General features: G+C 35.3%; 1 protein-coding gene across 1 annotated transcript; it reads left to right on the forward strand.

The window, feature by feature from the left end:
- The first annotated feature begins 14216 nt into the window (after positions 1 to 14216).
- Positions 14217 to 16064, forward strand: LOC142519641 (uncharacterized). Its single transcript, XM_075622676.1, has 3 exons — positions 14217 to 14310; positions 15511 to 15817; positions 15914 to 16064. The coding sequence occupies exons 1-3, from the start codon at positions 14217 to 14219 to the stop codon at positions 16062 to 16064; spliced, it is 552 nt and encodes a 183-aa protein (XP_075478791.1).
- Positions 16065 to 16283: the final 219 nt, after the last annotated feature.

Below are 16283 nucleotides of genomic sequence, written 5' to 3' on the forward strand. Positions count from 1 at the left end.
ACTAAACTAGAAACCATGTGTTAGAATATATGAACTAAGCTATTTAAAGTTCTTCATATTATTCATTTGTATTGTTCCAATCTTAATGCTTTCAATTTATTGGCCATAATTTGAATGATTTATATGTTTACAATTTATCACTCGGAAGAGGAAATTATAAACAAGAAAAGGAAAAAATACATCAATGGTATTTATAGAGTTCGGGAGATCCTATAATGCTATCGAAGCCCATAGAGAATCTAGTGCTTGATGTGTTATTTAATTGTAGACTGTTGATGGGAACGTTGCAATCTATTTTTATATAACTAATATCTACTTAACACTCGGGAGAGGGAGTAGATAATTATAGGATTCTTGGCTATTGAATAAAAAGGATTTTTATAACATAGTTACAAGAAATTACACATGGTGGACAGTTGCGTGAAATCGGACGTCTAGATCTTTTATTCCATTGTTAATTGTTATAAATTGATGTTACATTTAAATCCATTTTCAATTTAGTTATTCTTGCAAACAAATCTTTTAATTTATTATTCTAAATAAAGTCGAGACTATTTTAATCACAAGTACTAATATACATTTATATACACATTCCTCGTGAGATCGACACTTGTACTCGAAAATACATTTTACTATAACTTGACGTCGTGCGCTTGAGTTTGGGGAATATCCCCATTCATAGGTCCGAGATCTACATCTATGAATTGAAAGGTCCGAAAGCAATCAAGAAAAAAAAGCAACAGAATGCAACATTTTGGAAAACAAATTTCTATTGGATAGAAAATAGGAGATGATAGAACTCGAAGAGGTTAGAGAAACACACATCATTGAAGAACCCACACTCGAAGAGCCAAGAGAGGAGATACAAGCTCCTAGAAGATCCGAGAGAGTCTCGACACCACTTATGAGGTTTGGTCTGCTTCTTGAAGAGGGCCATTATAAGCCTAACCATGGATGTGATCCATTTACCTTCAAGGAAGCGTTATCTGATGCTGATTCATCCAAGTGGCTTGAAGCAATGAAATCTGAGATGAGTTCCATGCATTCGAACTAAGTGTGAAATCTTGTGGATCCACTTGAGGGAACTGTTCCCATAGGGTGTAAATGGATTTACAAGAGGAAACTTGGGGCGGATGGGAAAGTATTGACCTTCAAAGCGCGATTGATAGTAAAAGGATATACTCAAAGAAAAGAGTTGACTTTTAGGAAACATTTTCTCCAGTTGCAATGTTCAAGTCTATAAGAATATTGCTGACCATAACTGCATGGTATGACTATGAGATATGGCAGATGGATGTCAAGACATCATTTCTTAATGGGGATATTAAGGAAGAGATTTACATGTCTCAACCTGAAGGGTTTACATCTGTCGGAAGTGAGCATATGGTATGCAAACTTTAGAGATCTATTTATGGTCTAAAGTAGGCATCTAGGAGTTGGAACTTCAGATTCGATAGTACAATCAAAGAGATTGGTTTTACTAAGAATCCTGAGGAACCCTGTGTGTATAAGAAGGTCAGTGGGAATGCTGTGACATTCCTGGTGCTTTATGTTGATGACATTCTACTAATTGGGAATGATGTAGGGATGTTGCAATCAACTAAAATATGGTTATCGAGTAAGTTCTCGATGCAGGACTTGGGTGAAGCATCTTTTGTATTGGGAATGCAGATCTATAGAGATAGATCAAGAAGATTGCTTGGTCTCACCCAGTCCACATACATTGATACCATCGTTAAGCATTTCTCGATGGATGAGTTCAAAAGAGGACATCTACCAATGTGTCACGGCGTGTCCCTATCTAAGTCTATGTCTCCCAAGACTGATGCAGAGATAGCGGCAATGACACACATTCCGTATGCATCCGCAATCGGTAGTATCATGTATGGGATGATATCTACACATTCTGACGTGGCTTATGCACTAAGTGTAGTGAGTAGATATCAATCGAACCCTAGTCTTCCACACTGAAAAGCTGTGAAAGACATCCTCAAATATTTGAGAAGGACCAATAAGTTGTTCTTGGTCTATGGGGGTGGAGAACTGAAATTGGAAGGCTATACCGACTCTAGCTTCCAAAGCGATATCGATGACTGAAAGTCAACCTCTGGGTTCATATTCATGCTCAATGGTGCTGCTATCTCTTGGAAGAGTTCTAAGCAAGACAGTACTGTGGATTCTACCACTGAAGCATAATACATTGTTGCATCAGCAGCAGCAAAGGAGACTGTTTTGATAAAGAATTTCGTCCAAGAGTTGGGCGTCATTCCTAATGGAGTTGCTCATATCCCGGTGTTTTGTGACAACACGGAAGCCATAGCTCAAGAAAAGAAGCCTAGGTCTCATCAGAAATCCAAACATGTATTGAGAAAGTACGACATCCTCCGAGAGATTGTGGAAAGAGGAGAAGTGTCGATTGACAAAGTTGGCTCCGCAGATAATGTTGCTGATCCGCTAACTAAGCCTTTACCTGGACCATTATTCGAGAAACATCGCTGAATTAACGGGTTTGAAGCATATGAGTAGTTGGCTCTAGTGCAATTGAGAGATTGTTAGAGTAGGTGCCCGTCGAGCCAAGTGTTGGCCGATGGTTCACATTGAAACTCTATGAATAAACAATCTTTATTTTAATAATATTTGAAATTATTGTTTTGGCACATCTCTATCTGTATACCCATGCTAGTTGCATATATAAAGTCCTTGAATATACAAATAGTAGAAAGAATATGAGATGCTCATATGATGAGTATCATGAAACTCATATTTGGAATACTGTATATTCTAAACAGTTCCTAGTCGATTCATCAGCCGCTAAGAAGGATAAAGGCCGCTCGAGCTTGAGACTAGTATCCGTGATGTGAGTACCATGTTTCATTGATAGGGAACATTGTCATGTCCGAGCATGCAGATAGGTGCTCCTTGTAGAGTGCACTGAATAACCCTCCATAAAAGTCTTTCCAAGTGGTTCTCACTAATCGAGTGGAAACGTCCTAGTTTATGGTTGTGCACCATTAGTCCTTATGACCCGGGACAACATTGAGACTCTACATGCTAGTATTGCACTTTGACTCGTTTACCGACTCATATGGGGTCATCAGGTGGCAAGGCTGGGTGTTCTGTCGAAACATATAGGAGTCGATGCATTGTAGTCGGGGATTCACCGCTTATCTTTGGGTATGGATATCCTATGTGTATGTAGTTTGAAATATCTAATCAGAGTGTTGGTGGTAATTATGAAACGGGTTTCATAGATTACACAATCGATGCAACTACGACATGACACATAGTATCGATTCTTTGGCAACTCTCGATATACCAATAGTTGTCGAATCGGTCGGGATATATGAGTTGAAGGGACCGTACTGTACGCTAACCATAATTGAATGGTTCTTGCAGCCACTATCATTTGATACCTAGGGTATCATGTAAGAGATGCAGCTAGGCGTTTAACATGATTGGTTGGGTACTATCAGACTTGAGTTCTGACGTTCTTATTATCAAGGAGTTGATAAATAAGAATGAAGCAAGTGTGGTATGCTCATATAATGACATGTTTAGTCCCAAATCACATAGAGATGTGAACCCACTGCTAGTTGTATCAATGAACCATTGATGGTCACACAAGTGCTAAATTTTTAGATCCCGTTGAGAAGTAAAGTTAGTTCAATGTGTTGAACGGCTTATAAAGGAGTTTATAAGCACAAGGAAAATTAGAAGTATGACTTCTATTAGGAGAATGTGACTTTTAATTTGTGGAAGTGTTCCTAAATTAAAAATTGACCAAATAAATGATGTATTTGAAAATTGTGATTTTCATAAACATTATTATGGACTAAATTAAATTAATTCAAGTGTTGAATTAATTAAACAGTAGTGGGCCTAATAGAGTTCAAATAATTAAATTAATCCAAGTGTTGAGTTAATTAAATAACATTGGGTCTTGTAGAGCCCAATAAGAAATAATTATTCAACAAGTGGGCTTGAGTAAAATCAAGTAAAGTTTAAATGATATCAAATGTGTTTGAGATATTTAAATAAAAGTCAATGGACTTTGTAATTGTTACATGCCCAAATAAAATTGCATGCTTGGGAGGTGAAGGGTTGGAGACAACTTTTTCAATAAACAAGGCATGTGTCTCACATGCACTTTAACTTTTTACACAACCAAGAAAAATCTTCCCTTCACTCTAAAAAGCCAAGGCCGAAATTCGATTGATATTCTTCTCCAATTTTTGTTCTTCAATTGTTGAGGAAAACATTCTCTTCTCAAAGAAAAATTATCTAATTTTTCTAGTGCAAAATTAGAGTGGAACTACCTTGTTAGTGGTGGACCTAATTTGAAGGAAAGAAACCATTTGAGCAAGGAGTGCTCAAGGAAGCTTGTAGATTGGGTCAATCATTCAAGATCTTAGTTGTTTGACAACTAAGTTGGAGCCATCAATCAATCTATTGAGGTTGATAGGTAAAAATCTTAAAACACCCTATGTCATTTTGTGTTTTTCGTATTTGCTACACACAATATGTTGGGGTTCTCGTTTTTCTTCTTCAAAATTTGATTTTTGAAACTTTCGTTGAGCTTTCGGGCACCATAGCCGATCCCCTTTCACCAACCCCTGACCCGACTCTTGACCATCCTCCCTAGACCCTAATGGACCATCCTAGACCGACCCAACCAAGCCACGACCCTCCCCCTCTGATACCGCACATATGCGTGCATGGGAAGAGTCCATGCGGTTGTGGACTCTTCCCTAGAAGCCGTCCTTGAGTCATAGCCATGCTAGGACTCTTCCTATCCCTACGTCCCTCACCGAGTCATAGCCATGCAGAAAACTTAATCGTAGGTGCATGACAAACACCTTGGTAGAAGATAAAAACACCACTGATTATTTTCATGACACGGGAGAACACATATTGTTAGGAAATAATCTCCTGAATTTTTGAATCTTATACATAAGAAAATAAAACTAGAAGATTAGTGTTCACTATGTCGTGTGATCACAAGGTCATAGTTCAGAGATTAAGAGAGATATTTAACAGAAAAATTTCAATCTGCTTTTACTGCAAGGGTGGCTGATGAAGAAAAATATCTACGCCCAAAAATGTAGGATTATAGACGGTTTGGAGAAACAATACTCCAATTGAGAGCTGGGTAATATCCAATCAGAATAAATAGGATTCTTAAAGATAGGTTTACACTAAAATGATGTAGAGTTTAAATAAACAGTCTCCCGAAAAGATTTCAAGCAAGTGAACAAAGAAAACTACATTGAGGATCATTTGGCATGGTGGGAAAGAAACCAACTTCAAGGCAGTCTTAAATTAAAGAAGACAAAGAATATGAGTTCTTCAGATGCAAACATATCCCAATGAATCTAATTGATAAAAAAAGATATTCAGATTATTATTAAGGAACATTTGAACCTTGAGTTAATCAAAGTAGGACTATAATCATATTGCAGTCTAGGTTTTCTAGTAAGATATTGAAATCAACATGAACAAACTCAGGTTAGTAATTAATTATCAAGAAATTGATAAAATTATGGAGTTTCATGAGTATCTTTTACTAAGTAGAGATCATTTAATTAGTTGTATACACAATGCAAAAAAATTTCTTTGAATTTGATCGTAAGTTTAGTTTTTATCAAATTCGAATGAAAGAAGAAAACAAAAAATTAACAATTTTCTCCACACAACAATGTCATTATATTTTGGAAGTACTACCAATGAGATTTGCTAATGAACCCCAAATATTTCAAAGAAAGATGGATAATCTATTTAAATAGTATATTAAATTTATGTTCGTTTACATTGATGATGTTTTGATAGCATCTAAAAATATGGATGAACATTTTAAATATTTAGAGATTTTATATAATATTTGTAAAATGGAAAGACTAGACCTATGTGAAAATAAGGTAGTCATTGCAACAAGAAAATTGAATTCCTTGGAGTAGAAATATATGAGTTAGGAATAATTCTCCAAAAACACAGTGGAAAAGTTGCAAAATTTTCCAGATGAACTAAAAGAAAATAAACAATTTCAAATTTTTTAGGAGTTATTAACTTTGTTATAACGTTCATTAAGAATAAAGCAAATTACATGAAAATGTTTATTCCATTACTTAAAAAAGATGCAAGATTTATATGGACAGAAGAGCACACAAAAAGATTTAGTCAACTAAAGGAGATCTGCAATAATCTTCCAAAAATGGGTATTTCTCGAGATGAAGATGATATGATATTATATAGAGATGCTAGTGATAATTGGTAGGCAGTTGCTCTTACAAAGCTCATACCAATTTGAGAACAATCAATCAGGAATGTAGTGGACTATAATAAGATGCAGAAGTCATACAATGACATATCAACGAAATGATTTTATGAAGTAAAAAAGGTTTTCAAAAAATGACCATTATTTTTATTTGTAAAGAAATTTACTTTAAATATTTATAATACACAGCTGAAAACTTTCTTGAAAAATATAATTGAATCTAAACTCGAGAAGGCTAGATTGTTAAGATGACAAGATTTATGTCAAAATTATATTTTGATATTGTTATTATTAAATCTCATGAACAAATTCTTGCAAATTTCTTAACAAAATATGGACTTCGCTAATGTTGATGCCACCATGAAAATGTAGAAATATTTGAGGGAACATCTTGAAATGTTTCAAACTGAGTTCAACAAGCTTACCCTAAACGCAGAAGTTGCGATTAGGCTACAACAAGATGATAAGAGTACTCCCTCTAATCAAATAACAGGTTTTTTACAGACTTATACTCAGCTATGGTCTATATTGCAAAAGTCGATAAACCAGGCTATTCAGAAACCATTGGCTTCTCGGATAGTTTTTGAGTACATAGCTCTACAGCTAGAGTAGGATATTCAAGTACCCTTAGCACAAGTGCTAAGTCGGCATCATCTTTAGATGAGTCATCCCAAGCAAAAATTGAAGCTCTAGATCCTTATCTCAAGTCTTCAAGTAAACCCTTCACCTCGGGATTGAAGAAGGAGATATCAACCTTAAACCTCAAATTGACAAGAGAAAATATAAGGTTAGTACTAATGAGATTATATTTTCTCCATTTTAGGTATATCAAAAAAACTGACATAAATTGGAAACAAAAATAGGAATCAACCCAACCACAATCTGGGTTGATATAACAAGAAAGTACCTGAGATTTGGAAGATGAAACCAAATTCCTATTCAAAGTGGATTTCGGAATTTGTTCATGAAACATGGACAAATAACTATTATTTGTCAATGGGATTCATTCTAGAGCTTTACTTTTTCAGTACAGCACCAGAACCAGCCGGGAAAGGTTCGCACGAAGAATTTCACTTCATCGAGTTAAGAAGACCAGACATAAACTTTCAAAAGTTTATCAAGGATCTTCCCGAGAATGAAACATCTAAACACTCACTGACATCTCCACTAGACGAGCATGAAGATTATGGGTCTATCTCACATAGATAGACAAAGTCAAGTTTTCATTTATGTTTTTATCAAAATTATATAAATGGATTTTTTCTGTTAAATACCATGACAGGAAAACTACAATTTTTGCAGAAGAAATATTTTAAAAGAAAAGAGATCTTCTGTAGAACAGCAAGCTGCCACAAAGTAAATAAAATCGTCGAAAATTCTGTAACATGGCTCATGTTTGAAAATGGTCAGAAGGAATCTACGCAGAGTGCCCGAACCAGAAAGAACCATAGTTTAGGGAAAGGTTTTTGGCCAAGATCTGACCGGAAAGATACTATAGAAACCAGTCCAACTAGTGAAGGTCCACAAAAGCCATGTTCTCAATGGGGACCGTACATGAGCCAAATATTCCCTGACGAAGTTAAAGAAAATAAATGATCTAACCAATCCACTAAAAGTAGAAGTGTAATGTCCCGAAAAATTGAAGGTCCACGTGAACCACATGCATGCAAGTTATCTAATTTCTTATATGTTTTAATTAAATTATTTTGAATTCATTAATTAAATTTGATAGGCATGTTTACATGTTTAAAATATGATTTTCTATTAGAATGCATAAAACTGTGCTTTAAAGGTTATTTGAGACGCGATCGAGGAATGAAGACCGGAGAACATACGAGGGAAAATATTTTATTTAATAATTATTTTTAATTTTTTAATTTGTGGTGTATTTTAAATGAAATTTTTGAAAATGAGGTGTTTTGAGGTATTTTTATATGCCGAGTCGTATTTTAAGCAAGTAATCGATTTTCGATTAAAATAAGGGTTTTTTAAGAACTCGGCTAATATTTTTGCAAGCTTTCCTAAATAAAACATTTAAAGATTATCTATTGAGCTTAATGGGCTGAATATATTAGGTTAATGGGCCTAAGCTTACACCTTGTGTTTTAATTAAAATATAAGCCAAAAAGCCTCACCCAAAACCCACACAATCACACGCCTCTTAACCTAGAAATACTAGGACTCTTTCTTCAGCAACACAACCACACACCCTCACTGTATTTTTGAAGGAAATTCATGCAAGGTTTGAAAACAACGCAGCAAGCTTTCATCCCTCGTCTCTCCGCAATGTTCCTCGCATCGCAAGTTGATTTTCGAGCGTAATATATGCAAATGCATGCCTTAATCTTCCTTCAAACATATTTCACACCATATTATGTATATTTAATTATGTTTGCGTGAAAAATAAGATGCACCACTTGTATTTTCGTTTTTATGGCTAAATATGCATAAAACTAGATTTTTCATTTTCTAAAACTCTTGCTAAGGATGGACAGGGCTGCCATGGTAGGGGTACTTGAAGGATGTTTTTTCACATGTTTAAGGGTCCTTAGGTGTACATCTAAAGGCTGGAAAATCTAGGGTAAGAGGATGAACGAAAATAGGGTTTTCATGGGATAAACGCTTGCATTTTTGGTCTTAGGAAGAAGCAGGCTGTTAGCTGCTGTAGGGACATGATCATGGGTCCTATTAGGGTCTAATTTTCCCCAAAATTACGATTATGGTTTAAGTTTACTTTGAAAAGATTTTATGATTTATGATGCTTTTGAATATTTTGAGGGATTAAGATGTTTATGTTTTATGTTGAAAAATGCTAGTTTTAAGTTTAGTAGGATGATTTACGATTTCACGTCTTGAATTTTATTTTTGGAATTTTCAAATAATATGTTGGTTGGTATTGAAATACCAAAAATATTTATATATATGTGTGTAGTGTTCGACAGAAAGCAGGGTTGGAAAAAAAACAAATTTCTTGTACATTTTAAAGAAAAACGAGTAGTGGACGTTTCAGTTGGTATCAAAGCAATGTTCTTGTAAAGGGTTGTGCTATCGCCAGTTCCGGAAAGCTCAGTCGTCAAGCCTCAAGTCTGTAAGTTTAATGTTATCACCTATATGTTTACATGATTTATACGTTCAAGCTATATGTTTAAACACTTTTGAAGTTAAATTGCATTTATGTTTAAGTTTGCATGATAAATGATTTTTACAATTAAACTTGTATCATTGCATGATTTTTTTAAGGTAAAAGATTAGATGCCTTAGATTTTTTTTTTTTTTTGCATGTTACGTTATGAAATAAGAAATTATATGATTTTTATGCATGCTGGCTTTGTGGTAGAATTTGACATGTTTAAGAATTTGGTTAATGGGCGTTAGGAAAAGTTGAAAATGATTTGACTATATTGATTTTTGGGTTTTAGTACTAATGTTCTACTTTTTTGGTCATAAGTTAATCATGAAGATTATGAATGCTTTTGGGACATGTAAATTTCTAAGAAAATACTGATGATTCGTGGTTACTAATTGAGTTAATTTTCGAGAATTACATATAAGGAATAATGATTCGAACACTGCATCGGTCTTTAGAAGTATAAAAATGTATAATTTGGGATTTTAGGTTTTGATGTAAAGGTAAGATTGGTTATGATAATTGATTTTGGGTTTAATAAACTTAAAATTATTGAACTTTATGTTCCGGGAAACCTATAGAATGGAATTTTGAATGCCAAGAACTTATGGGTTAATTGTAGAATTTTCGAAATTAAAGACCAATTGGATAATTTTCGAGGAAATTAAGAATTAATTTTGCAATTGTTAAGGATAACAAGTTGTTTACAGACTTATAATTTTCGAGGAAATTAGGAATTAATTTTAGGAATAAGTAAGAATTGAATGGTTTAAATGATAGGCAATTTTTGATGATTTAGGCTTGAAGAGATATTTAGAACATTGAAATATCTTGGTTATAATTTTATAAGGAATGGTAATCAAGGACATTGTAGGACGAATCAATATTAGGCTTGAAAATCTAAGCGCTAGTGGAATAATGTTATGGCAAATTATGAATTTTGAGGGAGGATAATTTAAGGTCAAGTTGATCAATTAGTTAAGTTATAGAATTAGACATTAAGTTAACATATTTTTGGTAACTTAAGTTAAATGTATCATAAGTTTTAGTCATGATCTTAAGAGTTAAAATTATACTTTTGTTAGGGTTAAATTTTTTTATAAAGTTGGGTATTATTGATGGTTAAGTTACTTGAAAGATGCATGTAAGAAGTGATATAGATATCATGTATTGAGAAATTTTTTAAAGCCATTAAGAAACTTAGGATTACGTGGATATGTGTGTAGTAATTATGTTATCTAAGACTATTTGAGTTGTATAAGCTTGAATAACAAGTTTATGATATAGATGTTTATATGAAAATTTTGGGCAAAATGAAAACTAAAGTAATTAGTTGTGTTCAACATAGATTACCAATGAACAAATATTAAGATTTTTATCGAGTAACTAATCTAAAATCAAGATATGTGGATTCTAGAATGCTATGTGTAAGATCCAAAAATAAGATGACGTAATCCAACTGCATACAAATCTAGGAAAAATGAAAAATGACTAATTAAATAGTTTTAATGACATGAATTAATTATGATATGCATGATTGCATGTTTAAAAATAGGGGTATTGTTAGAATGCATAAAACTGTATTTTTAAAGGTTATTCGAGATGCGATCGAGGAACGGAGACCGAAGGCTGAAAATGGAAAAAAATATTTTTATCAAATAATTTTTTTTAATTATTTAAAATAACGTTTATGTTATATGATATTTTTGAGAATGAGGTTTTTGAGGTTATTTTATACGTCGAGTCGTAATTTTTAACGGTATTCGATTTTCGATGAAAATACGAACTTTTTGAGAACTCGACTAATATTTTCATAACTTTTCCTATACAAAATATTTTAAATATTAACTAATGGGCTAAATGGGCCTATTATACTATGTTAATGGGCCTAAGCTTGTGCACATGATTTATTAGGATATAAAATCCTAAACCCTACCACAAAACCCATCACGATACACGCCCCTCCCCTCTTAAAAATACAAGGACTCCCCCTCCCCCCCTCACAACACACACACACGAGAAATTGTAGAAGAAAGCGATGGTTTTTGAAGGGTTTCAGCCTAGGGTTTCTACACCGTCGTTCTTCACATCGCCATTTTCGTGCGTAAAATATGCAAAGGCATGTCTTATTCTCTCTTTCTCATCTATTATATCATATTACATGATTGATATATATTTGCATGGAAAATATGATAGTCGTATGTTATTTTCGTTTTTATGCCATAGCATGTCAATAACTCATGATTTTGTAAACTAAAACTTATGTTAAATTTACACTAAGGGGCTGCCATGATATGAGTATCATAAGGGATGATTTCTAGTAGGTTTAAGGGTCACAAGAGCCATGGTTGAAGGCTAGACAGAAGCTAGGGAAGGCTTGCACGAAAATAGATTCCTTGTGGGCTTGGACTCTTCGGCTAGGGTTCCCTAGGGCACGCGGCTATTAGCTGCTGTTAAGGGCACGTCCAGGTGTCTTATTAGGGTCGAGCCAGGGTCTTAGACAGGTTTCACGATGATAGAGTCGAGGGAAAGGGTGATCGCGCACCTATAGAGCCGCGCATGCAAGGGAGGGTGCGGCTGTTGGGGGGCTGCGACGTCTAGGCTAGTTAGGTTAGGTCCAGCAGCTTGTCAAGGTTCATTTAGGATCCTGTGAGGGTGGCCGAGGGTTTGTAGAGTGGCTAAGGGGCTGGGGTCGAATCTAGCCTAGGTTCGAACCCCTTGAGGACTATGACTCTTGGTGCAGAAAAATTCAGTAGATGATAGGGGTGCCTTCGAGGGTCTTAATCAGTAGTGTGGGCCGAATAAGGTTTAATTATGTGCTATTGGGCTTCGGTCTAAGTTTGGTAAGCTTTTGTAAGTTTCGAGTCCATGCGACTCGAAACCTGGAGGTACGTCTAAGATTAAAAACGAATCGAGGAAATTATCAAAAAATCTAAATTTTAAGCCTAAAGAATATTTAAGGGAGTGTTTTAGGGTAATATGTTAAGTTTGGAATAATTTGGGACGTTGGTTAGAGGTCTAAGGATAAATATGGAAAATTGGGGTTTAAGGGGTAAAACAGTAACTTTATACGTAAAAAAATAGTAGACGTTCTGAAAGTGTCTTGAATGTTGTAATATATGTTAAAATGTTTATTTTAATGTTTATGAAATTATATGACGAAACGTTAATGCTAAAAGACATGTTGCATGCTTGGTTTAAAAGAAAAATGATTTAGAGGAACATGAATTTTTATAAGTGATGAAAATATGAAAAGTTGAAGGAGGTGAAGTAATTGTGACTAATACGATGATTATGATGATACGATGATATGTAAGGCCAAGGATCAGTTGACGGGTGAGAGTGTCGCTTATGTCCCCGTCGCCCAGTACTGTGGTTACACGTAGATGGATCCATCCACCCTCAACTGATACAAAAGTTACAATTAACGATCTGAATTCAATAAAAGGAAAACATATACGTATATGATGGAAAATGTTTCTGATGAAAGGAAAAATTTTAATGTTTATGTATGTTCATGAAAAATTATTTTAAGTAAAAGTATTTTCACTGTTGTATGTGGATGTATATATATTACTGGTTATCATGGTTAAGGTTTGCTGAGTCAATAGACTTACTAGGTGTGATCGATGTAGGTGAGCATGATATTAATGTTGTGGATGGATTTGATGGTTGATTTTACTGGACTGAAGGTGCATACAACTCGAGGACCAGAGCTAGTTTTCCGCATTTAAATCAAGTTTATGATTTAAGTTTAAGTTAAAGATTTTATGACTTTTATGATGCTTTTTAAAGGTTTTTGAGAGGATGTTAGAGTTAGTTTATTTTGAAATTTTGATAAGTTTAGGTTTGGTAGACAATTGACGATTTTATGTTTTGAATTATTTTCCTTTGGATTTTCAAATAATATTTGGTGAATTTATTTTAAATCCTTGCAAAGATATTTTTAAAATATATATGTATGTGTATGGTAGTTCAGCCAAATAGTGTAGGAAGGAAAAAAATTTCTAGTATATTTTAAAGAAAACGAGTAGTGGACGTTTCAGTTGATATCAGAGCCATGTTCCTGCAAAGGGTTGTGCCACCGTCAGTTCCGGGAAAGCTCGGTCATCAAGCCTCAAATTTGTAAGTTTAAATGTTTTATATGATTTTATTGTTAGCACCTGGATGATAGCATGAAGTATATGTTTAAGATGCATGTTTATAAAAAATTTAATGATATTCATGTTTAATGCTTAAGGATAAATGAAATTTATATGCTGCATGATTAGAACCTTACATTTAAATGCATGTTGGTTATGTTTATAATTTGGAAAACAGTTCAGATATAATGCCTCCTAGACGCGTACCTAGTACCGATAGGCAAGCCGAGAATAATGAGGATCGTCAAGGGATTGCCCCCCCACCTCCTAATGGGGATGCTGCTATTCGTGCACTAGAGGGCATGGCAGGCTTTTTTGAGCAGCAGTTTTAGCATGCTCTGAGGTCTCAGCACGACGTTTATGATCAGTTTTGGAGGCTCGATCCGAATGAGTTTTCTAGCACTACCGACTCATTTGCTGCTGAGGGTTGAATTCGATTTCTTGAGGTTCACTTCCGCTATATGAATATGGGAGATGCTAACTGAGTTAGGTGTGCTACTTGTATGTTTAGAGATGATGCTTCCCTTTGGTGGGAAGGGGCGGAGCATGGGATTTATTTAGCTAAATGTACTTGGGTTCGATTCAAGGAAATATTCTATGAGAAATACTTCAGTGCCGACATCCGAGGACGCTTGAAAAGAGAGAATTCACGAGTCTCCGTTAGGGGGACACGACTATGGCTGAATTTGTGAGGAAGTTTGATAGGGGTTGTCACTTTGTGCCCCTCATTGCTAGAGATGCTGCGGAGAAATTGAGGCACTTTATGGATGGTCTTCAACCTACTATCCGTCGTGATATGATGATGATGTGACCGGCGGACTACGCCGCTGCCACTACTTTTGCCTTTCAAGCCGAGCAAGCTTTGAAATATATTGATTTTGAGATGCAGCGCAAAAGGCAGCAACACCAACAGAGTTCTCAGCCGAATAAGAAACCATTTGTGGGACCTCCTAGACCTCAAGGACAGCTAACGCTCCAAGGGCAAGTGAAGAAGTCAGGACCACCAAAGCCACCGCAACTGGAGCACCAAAACCTATTGAGAGGCCACTGTACAAGGAGTGCAATCGCTTACATTTTGGCAAATGCATGTGGGGGACATATAAGTGCTTCATATGCAAAGAAGAAGGACATAGGACTGCCGATTGCCCGAAGAAGAGAGGACCTACTGTGGGGAGAGCTTATGTTATGCATGCCGAGGAAGCTGAGGAGAAGCCAGACACGACCCTAATCACCGATACCTAGTTATTTAATGTTTTATATTGCTTTTATTGCATGAAATATTAAATTGGTTATGAGAAATGATTTGGGATCAAGAAGAACCTAGAAGAAAATAGGTTGAATGCTCTATAATAAATGGATTTTAGCGGTGACATTAGAAATTATGGAAAATTGAGTATGAATTATGAGCCTTAGTGTTGCTAGGGAGATATTTAAATCCAAATAAGAATGTTAAGGCTTAAAATGTAGAAAGAATCGAGAATATGGGCATGATGGTATTTTCGGAAATTATGAGGACCAAATTGCAAAAAAAATCCGAAATTTTAGGGGCTAAGTAGCACTTGGCCAAGACTTTAAGGACCCTTCAAAAATTTTTGAAGGATCCAAGGATTTAAATTGAGAAGAACCGAAAATTCAAGGGTAAAAATGGAATTTTCAAAATTTAGGGACTAAATTGCAAATTTTAAAAAGCTTATGGGCGAATTTGCAAGTCTCCAAAATCAAGGGCTGTTTCCTAAATTATGAAATTCCTAAGGATCAAAACAATAAAATTCAAGAATTTAGAACCTAAATTGATGGAAATCAAAATTTTGGGGGCTAACTGGAAAAATTCGAAACTTTGAGGGGTTAAATTGCAATTTTTCGAGGAGTAATAAGGTTTACGAATTTAATTTTTCAAAAATTTTGGGAAAATAATGATAGAAATTCCTAAAGTCTCAACACAAATAAATTTAACGGCATATTCGTCACAGGAAGGATATTCATTCAAGGTGTAGCTACCTACGCATTGCTGGATTCGGAAGCTGCACACTCATTCATATCTGATACATTCATCAAGCGACTAATTATTATACCCGAGGATATGGGATTGGACTTCAAAGTTTCTATTCCTTCCGGTGATCAAATGATCACTTCGATCATTGTGAAGAATTTGGAGCTTCGATTACAAAAAGATGTGGTTCAGGCAGATCTTATCGTACTCCCAATGCCTGAATTTGACATTATACTTAGCATGAACTGGTTGCCATTGTATGGAGCTTCGATAGATTTTCGCCAGAGGTCAGTCTCTATTCGACCGCCTAGTGGGAAGTCTTTTATCTTTGAGGCAGCGAGAAACAAGCAAATACTGCACATTATCTCTTGTATGTGTGTAAGGAAACTTATGAAGAGAGGATGCCTAGCTTTTCTAGTATGTGTTACTTCAGCACTTGTTCCCGATAGTCAGACGCTAGAGGATGTTGAGATCGTCAGAGACTTTCATAGCGTCTTTCCTGAGGACGTCTCTGGTATTCAACCGGACCGTTAGGTGGAATTTTCTATTGAGTTGATGCAGGGAACTGTACCGATTTCTAAGGCACCTTACCGTCTAGCGCCCACTGAAATGAAAGAGGTATCGCCCTAGTTGTTCTCCGTGGGGCGTGCCAGTATTGTTTGTGAAGAAGAAGGATGGTAGTATACGACTCTGCATTGATTATCGAGAGCTAAATAAGTCATAATCAAGAATAAATATCCCTTACCGAGAATT

Source organism: Primulina tabacum, chromosome 11, assembly GCF_025594145.1.
Source record: "Primulina tabacum isolate GXHZ01 chromosome 11, ASM2559414v2, whole genome shotgun sequence".
In the NCBI taxonomy this organism is placed as follows: Eukaryota; Viridiplantae; Streptophyta; class Magnoliopsida; order Lamiales; family Gesneriaceae; genus Primulina; species Primulina tabacum.